This window comes from Zonotrichia albicollis, chromosome 17, assembly GCF_047830755.1.
Source record: "Zonotrichia albicollis isolate bZonAlb1 chromosome 17, bZonAlb1.hap1, whole genome shotgun sequence".
Lineage (NCBI taxonomy): Eukaryota > Metazoa > Chordata > Aves > Passeriformes > Passerellidae > Zonotrichia > Zonotrichia albicollis.
In genome coordinates this window covers 7650027-7666307 of record NC_133835.1, presented here as the reverse complement: position 1 = coordinate 7666307, position 16281 = coordinate 7650027, and the positions used below count along the sequence as shown (strand labels likewise).

At 47.3% G+C, this 16281-nt stretch overlaps 2 protein-coding genes across 2 annotated transcripts; one reads left to right on the top strand and one right to left on the bottom strand.

Annotated features, from left to right (window-relative positions):
- The first annotated feature begins 32 nt into the window (after positions 1-32).
- On the top strand, positions 33-6880 carry CCNDBP1 (cyclin D1 binding protein 1). Its single transcript, XM_005491282.4, has 11 exons — positions 33-186; positions 290-349; positions 1000-1079; positions 1650-1731; positions 2164-2260; positions 2524-2597; positions 2894-2970; positions 3622-3875; positions 4227-4287; positions 4603-4649; positions 4996-6880. Exons 1-11 carry the CDS (start codon positions 120-122, stop codon positions 5102-5104), a joined length of 1008 nt encoding a protein of 335 aa, XP_005491339.1. The 5' UTR covers positions 33-119; the 3' UTR covers positions 5105-6880.
- Positions 5891-15975, bottom strand: EPB42 (erythrocyte membrane protein band 4.2). The gene is made up of 13 exons (XM_005491281.4): positions 15819-15975; positions 14200-14385; positions 13318-13548; positions 12601-12719; positions 11510-11632; positions 10575-10749; positions 10165-10303; positions 9697-9800; positions 9129-9371; positions 7976-8293; positions 7381-7541; positions 6986-7119; positions 5891-6145 (listed from the first exon to the last, which is right to left on the bottom strand). Exons 1-13 carry the CDS (start codon positions 15826-15828, stop codon positions 5995-5997), a joined length of 2094 nt encoding a protein of 697 aa, XP_005491338.2. The 5' UTR covers positions 15829-15975; the 3' UTR covers positions 5891-5994.
- Positions 15976-16281: the final 306 nt, after the last annotated feature.

The window sequence follows — 16281 nt, the reverse complement described above, 5'->3', positions numbered from 1 at the left end:
ATGGGGCGGGGGGTGTCTTTATGGGGTTGTCTATGGGGCGGGGCTGTCTCTATGGGGCGGGGCCGCTCCCGGAGCGGACGTGACGCGCCTCTGTGGCGCTCCGGGGCCGCCCCGCAGCGATGGAGGCGCGGGAGCCGCTGCGGGACGTGCGCGGGGCGCTGCGGGCGGTGCTGGCGCGTCTGCGAGGTGCGGGCCGGGACCGGGAGCGGGGCCGGGAGCGGGAGGGGGGTCGGGCCGAGCCGGGCCGGGCCGGCTCCCCGCGGGCTGATCTGTGTCTGTACCGTTGCAGAGGGAGAGCCGAGCGAGGGCCGAGAGCCGTTCGAGCTGCCGCGCTTCTGGGACGCGCTAGGTACGGGCGGGCCGGGCCGGGCCGCGATTCGGGGGTGCCGGGTACCCGCGGGGCCGGTCCGGGGCAGGGCTGCCCTCCCCGCGGGTCTCCAGGTGTGGGGTGTGCCCTCCACTCACGGAGTCACGGAATGGGCAGGGTTGGAAGAGAGGGATCTTTAAGATCATCAAGTCCAGCCGCTAACCGTTTACCCAGCTGTAAACCATAAACCACGTCAGTGCCAGATCCAGCCTCCTGGATCGTCCTAAACATCCCTAGTTAGTGACTCCTCCACCGCCCAGGCCAGCCCGTTCCAGTGCCTGACCACCCTAACTCCGGTCACCAAACGCTCCCAGGTGTGGCAGAGCAAGGCAGATATTGAACCGTTCACACAAGGTTTCTAAAGGTCTCTGTTAAAGCCTCCTGGCACATCCTGCTGAACAGGTCATGAACCAGGATGCAGACTGGGGTTCATTACCAGCCAACTGAGAAAAAGCAGACAGGACACAAGCAATGCAGCAGGGAGTTTTTCTTTGTAATGGGGTTTAGTTTATGTTTGTATTGCTTGGGTGAAATGGTAAACAAACAGTCGAATCAGAGCTGCTGCTATGTTCTTTTATCTTTTACCTGAGTTACTTTCCCTTCTTTTGCTCCTGTTGGATTTTTTTTTTTAGGTCAGACATTCCAAGTAACATCACAGGAAGCTACTAAGCTGAGTCTGGCATTCTCAAGGCCTCCACTACCTTCTGCAGAGGTGAGAGAAAGCCTTGACAGACTATGAAATTGCAGTGTGTTTGCAAGCTTGAGGTATTTCTTGGCTCATTTGACTAAATGGGCTGTGTACTGTGGAGTGTATTAATATAATCCAAGAACTGCCCAGAGAACAAATTTCTCTAAGGTAGGGAGATATACTAAATAAAAATGTTCTTATATTCTTTCACAGCCACAGCTCATTGCTGATAGAGACAGATTATTGGAGAATACAGACCTTAGGTTTAACAAAGAATATGCAATATTTTTGCTATCAGTTGAGAAAAGTTTATCATACAGGTGTTGAGAGGAAAGGCAAAAAAAGACCTTAAGTTCAGAATAATGATTCTTTCTTCCTAATTCTTTTCTGATGCATGAGCACCACACCAGGGAGTGTTTTGTTACTAAATCATGAGGCAGGCTAAGATGCATACAGTTGGCTTATGGTGCCTTTTTCTTGTGCTGTATTTGTTTACTCAGAGCAGTCTGAAAGCCAGCGATTGCCTGTGAGGATTCCTACATGTGCTGCAGCTGGGTGTTACTCTGGGTGATCCTTTTGCCTCTCTGTTTTCAGAACTGCCGGAAGCTGAGTGAGGATGTCCAAAATGCCATTCTTGCAGTTGCCACAGTGTACTACTGGCTGCCCAAGGGCCAAGGTGAGCTGGTGACAGCAGGGCAGTCACCACTGTATGGGATGGGGGTTCTTTCACCACCACTATATAGAGAAACCCAGTGTTTCAGAGCCTAATGAGGTCTGGTATCAGCAAGTTTTTATTAGCATGGTATCCCATTATCAGCTGTTCTGTAGACTTTGAACATGTTTATGAGTGAGGTATTGTCTGTCTGCTGCTGCACTTTTCCATATGTGGGAGAATGATGATGTAGGAAATTGTGTAGTTGATTGAGCATTGAAAAGAATGAAATCCTTGTCCAGAGTTCTTTTGGAGCTGGGAAGCATTTTCCTTTCTTCAAAATACATGTAATTTCATTTATACAGTGTATCCACACAAACAGAGCATCTTCAGCACTTGCTCTCTGTCAGTGCTGACTTTGTGCCAACTTTCTTTTTCTTTCTCTGTCGCACCCAGGTACTACTCTTCGGAAGATGGTTCGAGATGCCACCACTGAAGTAGTGGAAGGGATGATCCAGCTCACAGACACAATTCTCAATGCCCCAGTGGAGAGGTTGTCATTTTCAATTGCATAGTTCTGTGATTTTTTGATAATTGTGATTAAAAGGCAAGAAAAACTTACAAGTATACTTGTTAGGAGGCAGTAAGGGCTTTACAAAGACTTGGCATCCTAGTGACAAGCTGGTTGGTGACATCTTTGCAGCAGAACTTTTGCTGGTGTTTATCATCTTTGTTGCAGAAAATGAAACAAACCACAGTCTAGCACAGTGTTGTTATTGACTCTGACCTTGCGGGGTTTGTTTTGTTTTGTTTCAGTTTGTCTCAGGAACAGCTGATATCAACTGGAGGTGTGTGGGAGGCCTGTGAGCAAGTGTCTAACCTGCCACGAGGTGAGTGGTGTAAATGCAGACCAACAGCTCCAGGATGTATTGTCTTGGAATATCAATAGCTTTTGCAAGGGCATTCCAGCTGGTACAATGAAAGCTGAATGGAGAATAACTCAAAAACTTGATGGGTTTTGAAATGTATAAGCTTGGAAATCAGGTCAGATTCTTTGTCTGACAACAGTGCAGCTCTGAGCTCTGCAGGAAGTTTGATCCTACAGAGATTGCAAGCCTAGATGGAGGTTGTTGCAAACATATTTGAAACATGGAGTGCCACAGTTTTCATCCTTTTGCTTTTGCAGATAACCAGGCAGCAGTTGTGTCGGCTCTGGCTGCATCTCTAGGTGTGGTCAAGGATGCTGTGGAGGAGATGGAACAGGTAAGGAAGCCCCTAAGCCTTAGAGGGACATGCAGTGGTGGATTCATAGACTCAGAATATTCTCAGTTGGAAGGGATGCACAAGGATCATCAAGTCCAGCTCCTGGCCCTGCTCAGGACAATCCAGACAATCCCACCATGTGCCTGAGAGTTGTCCAAAGGCTCCTTGAACTCTGGCAGGTTTGGGGCTGTGACCACTTCCCTGGGGAGCCTGTTCCAGTGCCCAGCCACCCTCTAGGCTGGTTCAGTGATGAAACACAGAAATTATTTTACATCCAGGCTTTAATATCAATTTGCTCTGACATGACATAGATTATTGTTTTATGCATGGATTTTAATGAGTTTTTATTCTCAAGCCTGGTTTACTTTGTATAAGATTTTCATAAAGGTATGTCCTGAATTGGGAACGGGGGAGGCAATTTAGCATCATGTAAGTAGTCACCAAGTTCTTGCTGTTTGCACTGTTAGAGTGGTGGTTTTTCTTAATCCAGTCATTTTAGCATTAACGAACTGTGATTTCTCCATTAATTATTTATATGATGTCTAGATTGTTAGTTATTTATATGATGTCTAGATTATGCTTTCCCTTTGCTCCTGGGTGTTACTGGAATTGATGCCAGGCTCTGGGTTTTCAGTGCCTCTGTGTTCTCAGGCACTGGTGGAAGGGCAGGATCCCTATGGGGACATCATGGAAGATGAGGAGCTGGGCTTTCGGGGCAACAGGGACACGTACTGGTCAGAGGCTGACAGGCAGCTGCTCAGCTCCTGCATGGGACTGATGAAGGCTTCTAAAGCTTGCCTGAAGAAGGTTTTGGCTGCAGTGAAGGCCCATGGCAAAGCTGATTCTCCAGAGCATATTGCACAGCTGGATGACCTAGCAGACATTGCTAATGAGATCAGCCCAAGGTAAGCAGGGTTCTCCCCATGCTGCTTTTCCCTCCAGAGCAGTTCTGGTCTTTCTTTGATGTCTTGAGTGAGGAGTAGGAAGAACTGGAGCTGTGAGGAGGTGGTGGACACACATGTGGTGGGAAGGCTGTCAAGCTGTTGAGAGTTGTGTAGGTCAGGAGAGAAGCACAGGGGGTGGAGCTGTGACCACATCTCACTCCATGGTGACAGGGACACACAGCATCCCATAGGTACAGCTGACATCTCACTGTTGTTCCTGACCTGCATTCAGGATTGGGGGAGGCTTTGATGAGGGTCTGTGAGTTGTGCTATCAGAACATTCCTTCCTTGCTCCCCTCTTTTCTGTTCCAGTGTTGATGAGCTGGCACTGAGCATGTACCCACCTGTGAACCCACTGGCTGTGCGACTAAACGTGAGTATCTGCAGTCCTGATAGCTCAGTGTCTGAGCATCTGCACAGGGAATGGGAAGAAATCAGATTGGAAGGCTTAGGTGACTTCAGGGAGAGATGGGTGCTAGTGACTGCCTCAGTAATAATTTCTTAGTGATGAAGAGTGCCCTTTGTTCTTGCACACTTCCTTCAGGTGGACACACATACTGCGTCTATAACTCTTAAGGATACTTAAGGCTTTTGTGCATCCCTATAGTCCTCTTTAGTTTCCAGTACTGTTCAGACCCTCCTTTTCCTCTCATTTGCCTCACCTTATTTCCCTTTTGTTTCTTCCTAGGCTGCTAAATTGGCCTCAGTATTAACGAAAGTCTTAGAGATTGCCAAGTGAGTATGAGCTACAGTTTTGTGTGTTCCCTGCTATGAAGGTTGATACCTTTGTGCCTCATGTCAAAGATGACTCATTTCTAGACAGTAGATGCTGGCATTTCAGAGCAATGATGTTGTTATCTAGTCACAAAGGGATGGGAATAAGAAAAAGGTGCTAGGGATGATAGTGGTTCCTTGTTTTGGGTTTGGGAGTGCAGACATGAGTGTGGGTTCTTGCTCAAAGCCCTCTGGGGCTAGAGCAGCCCTGTTTTACTGCTGGTTATTCAGAGCTTCACAGTACCCCTGTGTCTGGATGCATAGCACACCAGGAGGCTTCCCTAATGAATTTCCTCCCCTTTTGCAGGACAAGCCATGTGTGTCCACCATCAGAGGAAGGCTGGGTGCAGTTTCTAACTGGTGCAGTAGATCACAACATGAACAAAGTCAAGAACTTCACACAGGGTCAGCTTTAACTCTTCTGTGCCTGCATGTGCTGCTGCCACTGGCTCTGGCATCTGCATTTCCAGTGAACTTTGCTGTTCTTTGGCTGTTTGGAAAATGATGAGAACAATGGAGGAGAGAACTTCACTGCTACTTGGAAGAACCTCTCCAGGAAGTTGCCCTTTGCCATGGCAAAGGTGTCATTTTGCTTGGATTCTTGGGATGATGCAGTGCTGCTTCTGAATGTGCCCCATTCTTTGGACATTACAGCTACTGTGGGGTTCAGAAAAAAATAAAATATTGCTAGATTTACATTAGTTGCTTTATCTGTCTTCAGAGGACGAAGGATATATACAGAATGAAAGGGTCTTGCTTCTTTTGCAAGCAGCCCAGTGAATGATTATAAATGTTCTGCACTGCTGCTATTTCCTGTCTATTTCCTGCTCACTGTCTTAGAGAGCAGTGAATGAGCTTTCTCTTATTTTCTCAGAAAGCAGCAGAAGATATTGTTTACTACCTTACCAATGTCAAGGATCTACAGGGAGAGATATCCCTATATATATATATATAGAGAGAGAGAGAGAGAGAAAGACATCCTGCATCTATCATCACTTTAAAGTTCCAGGATACCCTTTACTTGTCACAGGTAGGGCAGAAGACTTAAGCACTGGTGGGCTCAGCACAGGTGTGAGAACTGCAATGTCTCCTTCAGCATTTAGCCCATCTTTGTCACAGTGAGGCTCACTTCTAAAACTGCAGAGTAGGCATAGTGGCAGATGGGAGAGAGTTGAGTTTGTGCAAATAATCAAAATCAGACATGGTTTTAAATAGAGCTTTTATTAAACTGTTAACATCTGTGCTTGCCCGTGACCAGGGCACAGATCACAGCCCCTCTTTGGTGAGGACCTGTTCTGAGCTGGCCTCAGGCAGCTGCAATGCTGGTTGTTCTGTAGCTCTTCAGGTTGTGGAGCTGGAGGCAGGTAAGACGTGCAGTGAGTCTCCTGGGCCCTGCTCGGGTGGGGGTGAATGGGATGTCCAGCTCTTGAGTGCTTTTAGCTTGCACAGAGCCCAGCCTGAAAGGAGAGAAGGGATTATACAGCAATCGCCCTCTTGGTGGTTTTAGTTTCCTGTGTCTGGGATATGCATTAGCTGGACAGGAATGTGGTGCCAAAAAGAAGGAAAGGAAAAACAAGAAATAGAAGAAAGCTGGCAGTGACTCAAACAACTATAGTGAAATTGTCATCTAAGAGTAGTTTGGGAGGGAGATAGGACAGGAGAATTGAAACCTTCCATTGAGACATCTAAGGGGACTTTGTCCTAATGCAGCTTCTTGGGACAAATGTGGGGTGTTTGTCAAGTGAAGGGGAGCATGCCCCTTTGGTGGCTCTTGGCTAAGTCACATCTGCCTGGTTCTTCAGTAGAGAAGGGAAAACCACCACTGTTCATTGTTTATAGTGGGTAATGGATGGAATGCTCACTAGAAAGTAATTGATTTCTCAACAACAAATAGTTTCTAAATTTCTTAGCTCATTTCAGTGACCTCTAACTTTGCCTTATTTCATGTGTATTTCTCACTAAGTCTTGGGGCATTTCTCTGTTATCCTTTTTGTTGGCAGAAGGTTTTCCTTTTGCTGTCTATGCCTTTGATGTTGAAGCTTTCACAAAAGCCACATTGGCTTCAACTTGGGTATTACACATCTGTTGAAAGTTCTCTTAGCTGGCTTTTCTCCTTTTCAGTGTGAAAATCATCTGTATCATCTGTAAATAAAGGATGAGATGCTTGGGCCTTTTATGCCATAGTGATATTTTCCTGCCATGTTGTTGCCTGGTTATTTTTGAGGACAGCCTTTCCTTTGCTTGTATTGTGTCTCTTTTTTCCATTTGCTGTTCTTGGATCATCAGTTTGCACTTACCTGTAATTCCTGTGTCTGTAAATGAGCCCTCGCCCTGTGACTGCTACCACACACTGCTCCAGGGGCTCCATGAGGGGGTTCTGGAGGCTGATCCTTGCTGTGCTTGGCTCATACTGCACCACGTTTTCTGGGAACTGTTGAAAGAAGCAAATGAGCTGAAACTGAGAGAAGAAAATATATTCTTCTATAATTAAAGGGAGATGTGTGGTTTTTTTTCCCGTGCCTGAGGTGCCATTTGCTAGAAGAGGCAAAGTCCAGCTTATTTAATTTTATTATAATTTCTTCTGTTCTGCCTTCTCAGAGAGCCCCTGAACCCAGCAGAATTGTTTTGCTACTTATGACTACAAAAGCTGTTTTCTCCCCACTGCAGAGGCAGAATGGCAGCCCCATCGTACCTCAATGGTGAGAGGGGAATCAGAAATGCTGATTTCTTCCTGTGCCAGGTACATGAAGGAGGAGTCCTCGTCTCTGAGCACAGCAGTCAGCCTGAGCAGGTGGTTCTCTCCCAGCTCTTTTCCAAACCACGTGTAAGGCACAGACACCTTCAAGTTATTGACTGGAACAGAGGGGTGAAGCAAGAGGTGATAAGTGCAGCCTGGTCTGTCCCTGCTTGATACCTGGGAGTGTTCAGTGCCCAGCGTTGTACTAAAACCTGCAGCATTTAAATGTGACCCCAAGTGGATTTGCAGATTGGAAATCTCTAAGGTGATGTTGTCAAAGTGCTTTATTTCACAGGATGGGTGAGGTTGGAATGGACAGTAGTGGATTATCTGGTGCAGCCTCCCTGCCCAAGCAGGGTCACCCCAGGGCACAGGATTGTGTCCAGTCAATTCTGGAATATCTCCCATTAGGGAGACTCCACAATCTCTCTGAGAAATCACCTAGAATCAACTATTCAGCCAACCTTTTGTAAACCTAGGGCTGGGGGAACTTTTCTGAAATGAGAGCACTAGAGGACTTTGCTAGCCATGCAGCCAGGAGAGTCCTTACCTGAATTGCTGTGGAGGTTAAAATGAAACTCTTCCTTCCAAAGCTGGGCAATGGGCACACCATTGTAATGCAGAGCCTGGATCCCAACTACCAGATGAGTAGCCTTTTCTCTATCAGTGTGGTTGAACACTTCAATGGAAAGTGTCATATCTTGTCCCAGTTGCAAAGAACTTGACTGGAAGTGGATGAAAAGGTTGACTGGCTCTTCCAGAGCAGTAGGAAAGAAGATAAACTGTGTGCTGCTCATGCTGCTGGTTGTCTCAAGTTCCTTCATGTTTCTATAGGCTTTGTCAAGGACTTGTTTTTCCTGGAGAGAACCTGTCACAAAAAAAAAGGAAGCACATACTTTGGTTCTCTTTCCTGTTTACTAGTGAGAAGCAGCAGGAGAATGGCATTGATTTCTCCTGGTAGTTCTGAAGATAACTGTTTCTAAGAGCATGGAGAGATATCCTTTTGTGTGTCTGGTTGGGTCAGTTTGAAAGCTTTAGCTGTCAGGATATTCATTGGATGTGCCTGACAGATTCTACTTAGCAATAGCTGTCACAGTTTTTAACACACCTTGGTGCTAACATCTCAGAGTAGAGGAGGCAGCTGCTTTTTTCTGCTGTAGCTAAGGCACAGTTTCTGCTCTCATGTGTGGAGAAGTTGCAGTTGTCTCCTGCAGCCATGGAGAAACAAGCCACAGGTGAAGATGGGGTGTTATGGTTGAGCCAGGGAAACAGCACTCAGATTCTGAAGGGGAGCTGCTTGTTAAGGGAGAGATTTAGGCAGGATCTGAGAGCACAACAGCCCTTTTCAGAAAGCTGGACTCTGAAATATGCCTATCCATATAAATATTACAGAGGTAATGGGAGGTGGATGTACAGAGTGTAGAGATAACAGAAATCAGAAAAGCTATTCCAGACATGAAAGTGCCTGGTGTACAAACACCTGGTCTTCCACAGACCTTAGTGCCATTAAGCAGAGTGAAGTTTGGGTGATGAGCTCTGCTTTGGCTCTGTAGACAGAGAGAATCAGGTGTTCTAGTGCCACTGAAGAAGGGGAAGTAGTGAGAAGTGGCTGACCCTGGTTCTCTGGTTTGGCTCTGCTCTGGTCTTTTACTCCTGACTTGTAATAGTGACAAGAAATGTGCTCAGCCTGTGCCTGCCCATACCTTCAGGATATTTGTAGTTTTGTGTGATGTCCTCACAGCGCTCGCTGCCCACACTCTTGGTGCTGATGTTGTTACCAGTGTATTTTGTGCCACCAAAAGCTGGCTTGAGGGTGTCATCTGCTTTGTGTATCCACACATGACACTTGGCATTGAGGGCAGCAAAGAAGTAGCAGACATCATAATCAACATGTGTGTCCCCTTCCTTGATGGCATGAAGAGGGGCTGGCCCACAGAAGGATACACCTGAAGAGAAAATGTGGTCCAGTTAAGATTCAGATGCTTTCCCAACTAAACCCATCCCCAGTTTTGACCTTTACTGGTGAAATATCTAGTTTAGGAGGCCATTTGGAAGCAGTGATAGAGCTACATGAGCTGCACAAACCAAACAGATAAATGATAGTTTTGTGCCTAAAGTCAAGAGGGTGAATGAGTTCCTGTCTTTTTGCATCTTTCCCCTGGAAGATGGGAAAGGAGGAATATTGAATGGCTTTATTTGCCCCTGCTTCACTTCCCCCCTGCTCTTGCTCAAGCCCATCTCTGATATCTTACCCTTGCTCTGATATCTTACCCTTGCTTTTTTCCTGGCAGGTGGCATCCAGTGCCTGCCACCCATTGTACTCTGGCAGCAAGTCTGAGCGAGCCATCCAGCATTCATTCCAAACGTGGAAGGTCCTGCAAGAGGCAACAGCATGAGCTTATATCCAGGGACTGAGCCCTGAGGTGCAGTAAAGCCTTTGCCAAACCACTGCTGGTTAATGCTCCCTTGAAGGAGTTCAGTTCACATTGAGAAGAGCAGTGTGTGGAGAAACAAGTGGAGTTTCTGCAGCTGGACTGGGCTATCATTCTTCCTTTGTGGGCTCTAGAAAGAGGGAACTCTAGAGTTTATCAAGAGCAGATCCTGTAGACAGGATCTCAGCTGAGCTGTCTCCTGTCACCTCCTTGCAGCTGTTTTACCTCTTTCCTTTCCCCTGGGTTTCATTTCCCACATCCAAGTATTGTCTCAAATCCTTGCTGGGGCCCTGCCATGTGTTCTTACCAGACACGAGCACTCTTGTCCTGTGTCAGCAGTGTCCCATCCTCATCGTAGTACTCATCCACACTCAGGCTGCTCTTGGTGTTGTGAGCCCAGGTAAAGCCAGTGACCACCCTGGTGGGAATTCCCAGGCACCTCAGAACTGTGCAAAGAGACAGCTGTGAATCATTTGTGCACCCTGCCCTAAGGGTGCCTCTGCTGATAGATGTAGAGCCTCTTCTGGTGCTAGGCCTGTTAGGAATGGCACCGGGATTGCTGTTTGGACTTTGCAAAAGTCAGGAAATAAGATTTCACATGTGCATCCAAAGAATGGATATACTGATACTCTTATCTCAAAGGCAGTGATGCTGAGTGTTGATGACACTAAAGATGTGCCTCTCCCCTGAGGATAAAAGGCTGCAGGAGCACTGTACCTGAGCACAGGACTGCAGCAAACACCCAGCACCTCCCGGAGTGCACGGGCTGGAATTTGGATGCAATCCACTGCCGGAGGATGGGGCTGCTCCCCAGCCATTTGGAAGGAGGTGTCCCATTATGGTGTTGCCCAGGCTCATATTCTGTCAGGCTTCTAAACTCACTGCAGTTCAGCTGTGGAGAAGGAGGAGAGAAAGCTGTATTAAGGAATTGCCTCTCTTTGGTAGGTGCACCTGATGCTGTTTGTGGAAGCTGCTCCCAAAGCAGAAGAAACCAAGAGGACTTTTTTTGTGCTAAGTGTGAAGGTCATGGCTGAGCAGAACAGGGGTGTCGCAGACATCTTTTATGAAAAATCCTTTCCTTAGGATTTTTCCTCCTGAGAAGCTGAGAGGCCTCAGGAACAAAATGTAAACATTGATTATCTGCTGCTGTGGAATGCAACAGGTGGATCTGTGATTGGCCCATGTTAGTTGTTTCTAATTAATGGCCAATCACAGCCCAGCTGGCTCAGACAGAGAGTCCAAGCCACAAGCTTTTGTTATCATTTCCTTCTTTTTCTATTCTTAGCCAGCCTTCTGATGAAATCCTTTCTTCTATTCTTTTAGTATAGTTTTAATGTAATATAGATCACAAAATAATAAATCAAGCCTTCTGAAACATGGAGTCAGATCCTTGTCTCTTCCCTCAACCTGAGACCCCTGTGAACACCACCACACCAGGGCAGCAGACTCCTCTGAGATTTGTTCAGTAAGTGCATTTTTACTGCTAAGAACCTCCCGCAGCCCTACGTGTCTGCTGAGGGAATATCAGGACAGGCTGGAGATGGGCAGGAGGAGTTGTTTGGAACAGCTTCCTCTGTGGCCGGTGGTTTGGCCTGCCCTGGGGGTGAAAGGTGCCCCCAGCTCGGGCCAGGGCTGCTCTGTGCCCTCCTCACCATGGCAGCAGCTGCTCTGCAGACGTGGACGGGGCTTCGGCGCTGGGCAGGATCCTTTTCTCTTTGGGAGTGCTCCCCCAGAGCCAGCAGGATGAAGCAGATGTCAACCATGTCCTCCTCAAACTGAAACAAGAGCACATCACTTCAGGAAATTCCGCATGAATTTTTGTTCTCTTGAGTCCCTACAAGGGTTTGTGACTGTGCAGATTGTTTGTCCCTTTCTGCTGATGGTTCTGGGTAAGTGGGCTGTGAAGGAAGGCAGACCTCCAGCTTTATTGAAGGTGGGAAGTGCATCAGCATGATACTGTGCTCCCTGATTGAGGGAAATTGATGCTTTTCTGTAGGGGGATAGTATATAAGAAAAGAAAGAGAGTGTAGAAAGTAATCTTACCCCTAAGGAGTTGCAGCTGAGCCAATTATCAAAGATTAGGAGCAGGCCTGACTTTAACAGGTCACCGCTGTGACCAATGAGAAGAAGATGCTATAAAAGAGTGGGTTGGTGTTGAGAGGGAACTGGAGTCAGTGGCTGCTTTGTGAAGGAGAAAGAGGCAGTGCTCTGAGGAACTGGCCATGAGAAACACCAAGGAGGTATGAAACTTTTGTGATGAGGAGACAACAGTATGGAACCCCTGCAATAAGGTGAAACACTTTTCTGGAACACTCTCTAGGTTGGCACAGAGATACTTGTAAGATCTGCTGGCACAAAAGTGAAATAATCACTGGCTATATCAGATGACCTTAGACAAACAGATCTTTTTGTCCTCACTTTACCTGTTAGATAGAGACAGTATTATTGAGCTCTGTTAAATGCTTTTATACCTGTTGATGAAAGGAAGGCACACAAAGCTCAGATACAGAACAATGCATTCCTTTATAGAGGACAGCATGAGAAGGAAACTAAAATTACAGGTGCTGGGTTATAGGAATTCATAGATAGGCCCCTGTTCTCCTGCACAGGAGGCAGTGGGTGCAGAGAACATGGAGATGAGTAGAATTCTTTCATCAGAGCGTCCTGTACACACCAGATTTATGCACCTTTCCTCTGCTGGTGGGTTGGAAGAGAGCACAGACATATTGGACCTCTTGCTTACCTGACTGAAGTCCCAGGGTTGGGCTAGGATTGCATTTTCAGTCCCCTGGTAGATGATGCCATCTTGGTTTAGGATGTACTCCTGCCGCTGTGCCTCGTTAGCCAAGAACACCTCATCATCTAGATTAGAAGAAAAAAGCATCAGGAAGAAAGCATGGCTGGGCTCAGGTGCACTTGCATCTCTCATGCATCAGCAGATTCCACTGTGCTTTGGCAGCCCAGAGCATTCTGCCCTGAAAAACACCTCAGACTGTAAATCAGACAGGAAAGAAGAATTTCACGGTCGTCACCATTGCCTTGTCCAAAAAGTTCCTCTGCAACCAGGCTGTTGCACTGCCTGGCCCTTCTACTCTCCTGGCTGATAAGTTCTGATACTAAGAAAGATACAGTGGCCTTAACCAGACCAATTACAATCTTGACTCATCCTAAAATCTCTATTATAGACAACACTTAATCAAACACTTTCCCCTTAGCAGAAGGACAGGGCTTTTCCAGTGCAGTACTCCAGGGAGAGCCAAAAGTGCTGAGGCAGGAAAATTTGGGCTTTATGAGCCCCTAGCTCTCTCCTGAGGTGCTGTGGGGAGCAGGGCAGGAATGGAAGGAGCACTGGGTGAGTCAGCTCCAGCCTCCCTCCATGGAGGCACTGCCACAGCTCCAAAGTTGGGTTTTTTTGTGAAGTGGCTGATCCCAGCCTGCCCTTCTCTTTCTGACCACCTACCTCTGCACCAGGGATTAAAGAGGAGGGTGAAGTCGCCCAGGAGCTGAGGGGATTTGGAGGCATGGAAAAGCAGATTGTACTGGCCAATGGGGGCATTGGCAGGTGTGTTCACACACAGGGTCCAGGAGTTTGGGTCCTGTTCCTCCACTGCTGCACTCCACTGCTTCTGGTCTCCCAGGCTGGAGATGGGAAATTCAGCCTGGATTTCATCTGCTTTGGAAGAATGTGGTCCTGCAGACAAAGAAATCTGGTTGTGTTAATTCCAAACGTTGTTTACTCCTCACCTGTGCAGACAGCAGGGACCTTGTCTCTCCCTGGAGCCACAGCTCTCCTTGTGAGAGGGCCACGACCCTTTGGCAGCTCAATGCCCACTGAACACTGCTAAGGCCAGAATGCACTCAGGCCTCCCTGCTTCAAAGTGAGATGTGCTTTCCATAGATTTGTAGAAACCAGGAATGGCCAGAATGGTGCAGCCCTGCTGTGCCTGTGGAATTTAGTGTCTTGTAACAGAAGTCACTGCCCAGTGCTCACAATATGGTGAAACAAGTTGGGCTGAAAGCTGCTGCCCTTCTGAGGGGTCTCATAGAAAACAGAAAAACTTGTGACAGACCAGCTAGGTTTGAGCATTCCTAACCCCAAAAACCAGAAGAGATCCCATGAGCTTTTTACAATCATGGAATAGTGAAGCTGTGTTGGTTATTGTGTGCAGTGTCTCTTCACGAAGGGAGCTGGTTGTGATCCTGCAGGAGACTCTATTTTGCCTTACATAAACATTTCACTGGCCTCACATCTAAATTTGGCACCCCTGCCCATTCTGGAGATGGCTTTTGCCCCCAGCTCTGGTGGAGGAGCAGAGCTCTGCTAGATTTGTTATGGTATTACCTGTCTGTATGATGAGGAAGGTCCTCTTCATCTGCTTCAGATAGTTGTGTACTGGAGCTGAGAATCTCACAGTGATGGTGAATGGCTGTCCTCTCCTCACTATGAGCTTTTTAGTGCTGATCTCTTCTGTGTGGTGGCTTTTGTTATTCTCTGGGATCATGAAATCACATTTTTGGATGCTCAGACCTGTAGTGTGAGGAGATAGAGAATGAGTTTGGGGCTGTGAGCTGGCTGCAGTCGGGCCCTGAGCCACATTCTGGGGCACACAAACGGCTGATTGTGAGTGGAGAAACACCCATTGTCCCCCTGCCTTTGAGACTTTCTATCCAGTAATGGTAGGGCCTTCACTCTGAGCTTGGCTGTTCTGGTGTTGAGTGACTGTTGAGCTGAATTTGCTTATACCTGACATTATTAAGTGCAATCTTCACTGCAGGTTCAAATGTACAGCTGGATCAAACTCCAGTTTTCCTACTTTGTACCACATCAGTTGGCAATGCCAAGCAGGAGACAGGAAAGATCATCCTCCTGTCTCCTACACAGGCTTCATACACATCCTATGTGCTTCTGTCCAGCACCAGAAGACAGAAACACTTGTCACAATTTCAAGCAGCCAGTTACTCCCTGTTTTATCTCAGCCTTGGGATCATCCTGACCTTATTTACCTCTTTGGCTTGTAGCCCAACACTAAGATCCTTGGCCCTTTGGGTTGCAGCTACTGCCCCTTATGTGACACATCACTCACCCCCCTTGCTGACCCATTCTCCTCCCTCTCTTGCAGCTAAAAAATTAAAATCCATAGATAATTTCTCTGCTATCTAAATTGATTGCTCCTGTGCTGAAGCCATAACTGCTCTCTTTGCAGATTTCACTGCTCTGCTCTCTCCTGATGTCTTGTCCTCTGCATTGATGCCTTCTCTTACTGTGGTTGTCCCTTCTCTGCTTGTTGGGGACTCTTACTGGATTGTGTGCTTTGTTTCTCTTTTCCCCATATAAATGTTTTTCCATGTGATGTTTTCAGTGAAAGATTCTGGTCTGGCTTTCAAATCCCATCATGGCTGTCCCAGTTCAGAGCCCTGCACCAGTTCAGGCCTTGTGGAGCCAGCTCTGACCTCATCTGTTTTCTTCTCTGTGATGGAAATGTCTGTTCTGTCTATCTTGTAGAATAGTGAGTGATGTGGAGTCTGGCTTCCTCTCCATCATATGACTTTTCATGGATCTTACTGTCACTTTCTTCCAGGTTGCCTGGAGCCTTGTTTCCCTGCTCCAGGGGCTCAAACACTTGCTCATCTCTCTGTTTCATTTGTGTTGTCTCCTTAATTCCTCCCACCCCTCATTCCCTGTGACAAGGATTCACTCAGCTCTGCTTCCAAGCCCTCACCTGTCTGCCTTAGCTGCTCCTTGCTGCTTCTCAGGCATCCATACCAGCTTTTGATTTTGAGCCTTTTGTGCAGTCTGCCCAGCAGACTGAGCTCCCTAAGCCTTTAGAGCACTTGGCTCCTGCCCTGCAAGCTCAGCTCTTCCTCAAGCCTCATGAACTCTGTCTTGGAGCAGGAACAGTTGTCTCTTCCTGACACACGGCTGGCACATGCTTGGAAGTAACAAAAATGATTTTTGCTTACCTTGGCCCATGGCTGGTTCTGGGTACCATGAAAATATTCAGCTTCTGCTTGCTCTGGTGGGCAGTGGCTCCTTCCTCCAGCTGTGCTAAAAGCTGTCCTCTTGCAAAGTTGTTTGCTTGGTTTCTTTGTACAGGGTGGGACATGGTGTTGCCACCTTTCCAGCTTATCTGGTGTGCAGATGTTGAGGACTCTTTTATCTCTCAGACCACACTGGAGAAGGCTCCAGATGAGGTGAAGTTCCACAGCAGGATGTGAAGCATTTAGAGACGGCCAGTGACAATTCCTTCAAGGAGCTGTGCACTGAGGAGCCCAGAGTAGGAAATGCAAGTCTAAATATGGCTCTGAACAATGGACAGAGTGTACTTCCAATGTCAGTGTTGGACAGCTGCTCTCCAACACTCACCCCAAGCTATTTAGATCCTAAACCCTTCAAGGAGTTCAAAAATATACTCAGTGCATCCAT

Coding starts and splice junctions, on each gene's coding strand:
- EPB42 (XM_005491281.4), bottom strand. Junction 12,720..13,317: donor CTTTAATCCCTGGTGCAGAG/GTAGGTGGTCAG, acceptor CTTCTAATCTAG/ATGATGAGGTGTTCTTGGCT. Junction 7,120..7,380: donor ATTCCCCTCTCACCATTGAG/GTACGATGGGGC, acceptor TTCTTTCAACAG/TTCCCAGAAAACGTGGTGCA.
- CCNDBP1 (XM_005491282.4), top strand. CDS start 120: ATGGAGGCGCGGGAGCCGCTGCGGGACGTGCGCGGGGCGCTGCGGGCG. Junction 187..289: donor GGTGCTGGCGCGTCTGCGAG/GTGCGGGCCGGG, acceptor GTACCGTTGCAG/AGGGAGAGCCGAGCGAGGGC. Junction 1,080..1,649: donor CTCCACTACCTTCTGCAGAG/GTGAGAGAAAGC, acceptor CTCTGTTTTCAG/AACTGCCGGAAGCTGAGTGA.